This window comes from Galeopterus variegatus, unplaced genomic scaffold (assembly GCF_000696425.1).
Source record: "Galeopterus variegatus unplaced genomic scaffold, G_variegatus-3.0.2 Scaffold1843, whole genome shotgun sequence".
NCBI classification, from domain to species: domain Eukaryota; kingdom Metazoa; phylum Chordata; class Mammalia; order Dermoptera; family Cynocephalidae; genus Galeopterus; species Galeopterus variegatus.
In genome coordinates this window covers 213126-216387 of record NW_007727954.1, presented here as the reverse complement: position 1 = coordinate 216387, position 3262 = coordinate 213126, and the positions used below count along the sequence as shown (strand labels likewise).

The 3262-nt window shown below is 32.2% G+C and overlaps 1 protein-coding gene across 2 annotated transcripts in view; it reads right to left on the bottom strand.

Moving 5' to 3' along the window:
* CDH19 (cadherin 19, type 2) overlaps nt 1-2864 on the bottom strand; it is a 61749-nt gene extending 58885 nt beyond the window's left edge. For both annotated transcript variants that reach the window (XM_008579256.1, XM_008579258.1), the window contains exon 1: nt 2660-2864. In XM_008579256.1, coding sequence (XP_008577478.1) covers nt 2660-2854 — 195 coding nt within the window. In that variant the 5' untranslated portion in view covers nt 2855-2864. The remainder of the gene's footprint in view (nt 1-2659) is intronic.
* Nucleotides 2865-3262: the final 398 nt, after the last annotated feature.

Here is a 3262-nt window from a genome sequence, read left to right as displayed (position 1 = left end):
GCCAAAAATCCACAAATTGCTTTATATTCATTATCTCACATAATCCTTACAACAACTTTATGAGATTGCTAATACTCATGTAATCAATTAATTCCATACAGAGGGAAAGTGAGACTGAAAATTTTAAGATCCTTCCCAGAATCATATGATTTTTGTATGGATTTATGATTTAGACCACAGGCCTATCTAATCCCAAATCCTCCCCTAATAACATCTATGTAACATAAACTGTGCCCCCTAAATTTTAACCGGAAGCTATAAATCTCTTTCTTCCCAACATATTCTACTTAATTCTCATATATGTTTTCTTCCTGTGCTATCACTCTTTTCATAATTAAAAAGCAAAGTAAATTTGTTCATTACTCATAGTGTTGACTAATTATTTTAGAATTTTGAATTTATATGAGAAAATCAAGTTTCATTTTAATATACTTAAATTGTTCACATGGTTTTTCATATCTAAATTATTTTTACACAGAGAAGAAGCATGCCATGATACATTAACTATTGTGTATTCCTGTTTTTTGATTCTCTGCTTATGAATATGCTCTTCTTCAAAGTAAAAGCTTTTCTAAAAGTTTACAAAGTTAATCATGAAATACAATTCTAAACAAATTAACAATTTTTCTGATGGCCAAGTTACAACTTATTATTTGGGACTAATTAGTAAATTTTTCTATGTGATTGTGGAGAAAGTCGGAAGATACTTAAGACAATTAATTTAGCATTAAGACAACTAATTTAGCATTAATGTGTTGGATACCAGTGCTGTGTAATAAAGGAAAAAAATTGAGAAAAATAACATCCAGATTGACTTTCTGGCTATAGCTCTTTTAATTTGATACTCCTTAATTACTCATAAAATGAAAAGGAATTCTCTATGCCATAATGTTGACATAAAAATTTAGTAATGAATAAATGTATTCCAAGTATATTTACAATGAAATTTTCAAGTATCAGTGAGCTTGTTTTTAAGGACCCAGATTTAAGAAAGAAAGAAAATTTATTTGAACACCTGTCTCTTAGGATCACGAAATGTATATGTTAAGCACATTTCAATCTCATGAACTCTAATATTATAAAATTTTCTATACTTCTATTCGAAGAATATTTTCTCAATTAGGCAACTATTATCAATTTAACAAACCAGTACCACTTTAAATTTTTACTTAATTGTACTTCTCAATCTTAATCTCTTTATAAATGGATCAAAAACAGGGTTGTCTTGAATATATCAGCTACATTTTATCTTTACTAGCTCTTTAATTACAAGCACCTAAACATCTATTATTGCTCTCCTTTAAACCAATTATCTGTATGTTATTTAAGCCTAATGAGGTTGTTCAGAGGGAAGGCATCTGTTAGAGTATTTTCATAAATATTTTCATAGAATGAAAAAATAGGCAAAACTAATCACTACGTGAAATGAGCTAAAAGGAGATTTGTGCAAGGCTCAGAAACAAACTAGAGAATAAGTGACAACCACAGAAGCAGTCTTTGTTCCATCACACTGATGCACTTCCCTGAAGCACCTTATTTACTAAAAGTCCCCAGCTGATGTTAGCCTGTCAGCCTGTTCAGTGACAGGAGAGCATATGGTGCTTTGTGGAGTTCACTGTGAACACAGCTAAAGAGACTCATACTAAGCTAGCAGACAGTTAACTAGAGGACCTCATTTATGCATCCATATGTATGATGTGATCTACCTGCAATAATCTTCAAAAATAAAAAGGGATGGGAAATATTACTTTCAGCAGGTGTGCACATACACACACACATACACCCTATAAGTGTTTTAAAATCTTGGCCTAAAATCCTAATCTAAGCCTTTGGTCAAGTGTTCTCATATACATTTGGCAGGCAGGTGAACTTCCATAGAAACTAGACACCGTGCTAACACGGCAGCTTTCCTGAACGGGCTAGCAAGAGAGAGTTAATGAATTTTGAGTGCTTCACCCTTTGGGCCCAATTAAATTTTAGTGCCAGTTAATTAGCGGTTAAACTTACTTCATTTCATTCATCTGGAAAAAGAGTCTTATGAAAAAGGACATGATATTGTAATTACCTCTGTTTAAAGAAAACCAAATAATAATAAAAACCAAAAACATAAATAGGAGAGATTCTGTCTCATTAAGAAAATTTTCTTAAAATATATTCTTCTAAGTGAAAATAATTATTCTTTTTACTTCAACTTCACTAATCAAATGAAGTGTGTAGTTTCCTGAAGCTACTTAACTGTAAAAGGATATGGTATTAATCTGCTTCATTAAAAATGAATGAGGGGTAAATCAACAACTACTTAGCAGAACAGAAAATCAGGCTAAATACTGTTGGCAAGTTACATTTGTCTTCGTGTGGCTGCTTTGATCCATTACCAAAAATAACACCATCAAGTTTACAGATGTTGATAAATGAGGGCTGCATTTTCATATGAGCGACTAAACTGAAATTTGAAAACCAGTGCTGTCCGTCTTCCTCAAGTTCTTAGCGGATGTTTTAGGTGCTTGCAAATGTGAAACAATTAATTATGCTGGTGTTTGAGGCTTTCTAATGGTTCCGCTGCAAAAATGTAGAACTTATCAAACACCCAAACTTCCCCAACTTGTTTATTTAGACTGTTACAAGGCTATTTACTATAACACATTTAGACAATAAGTACCCGGCCAATGTGAACACTTTTCTCATTCAATTCCTCTGGTACAAAAAAATGGTTCCACAGCCAGACACGCTTCACTCTCAAATGAGATCCCACTGGCTGCTTAACATTTTCTGTTTTAGAGTTTTCTGTTGCTGTGAGGCAAGGCCATAGGAGATCAATTCCCATCATAAAAGGTAGCAATGAGCAACAATTCATTCTGGTGTCTCTTTTGATTCCAACTGTTACTCTTCAGAGTAGAGATGTTGCAAACAAAAATCTTGTGTTCCTTTATAATCTTTTTTACTCGTAAGTATCTTTTATATTCCTAAAGCACAAGAAACAAAACAAAATTTGACATTTTAAAAATAACATTTTCTCACAGGTTACTGGAGACAGATTACAACTTTTGCATCCGACAAAATGGAATAAAAATATACATTTAATTTATCTTCCAATTAAATTTGTTAATTACATTTTGTAGCTCAGCAATAATTTGATTGGAATAATTATAAATTTCAGCTTAGGTACCACCCATTTTAAACTGCCATAAATCTGCCTGAAGGTTGAAAACTTGCTCTGGGAATATCTTTGATTGACAGCTGACATAGACATAAATTTTTTTTT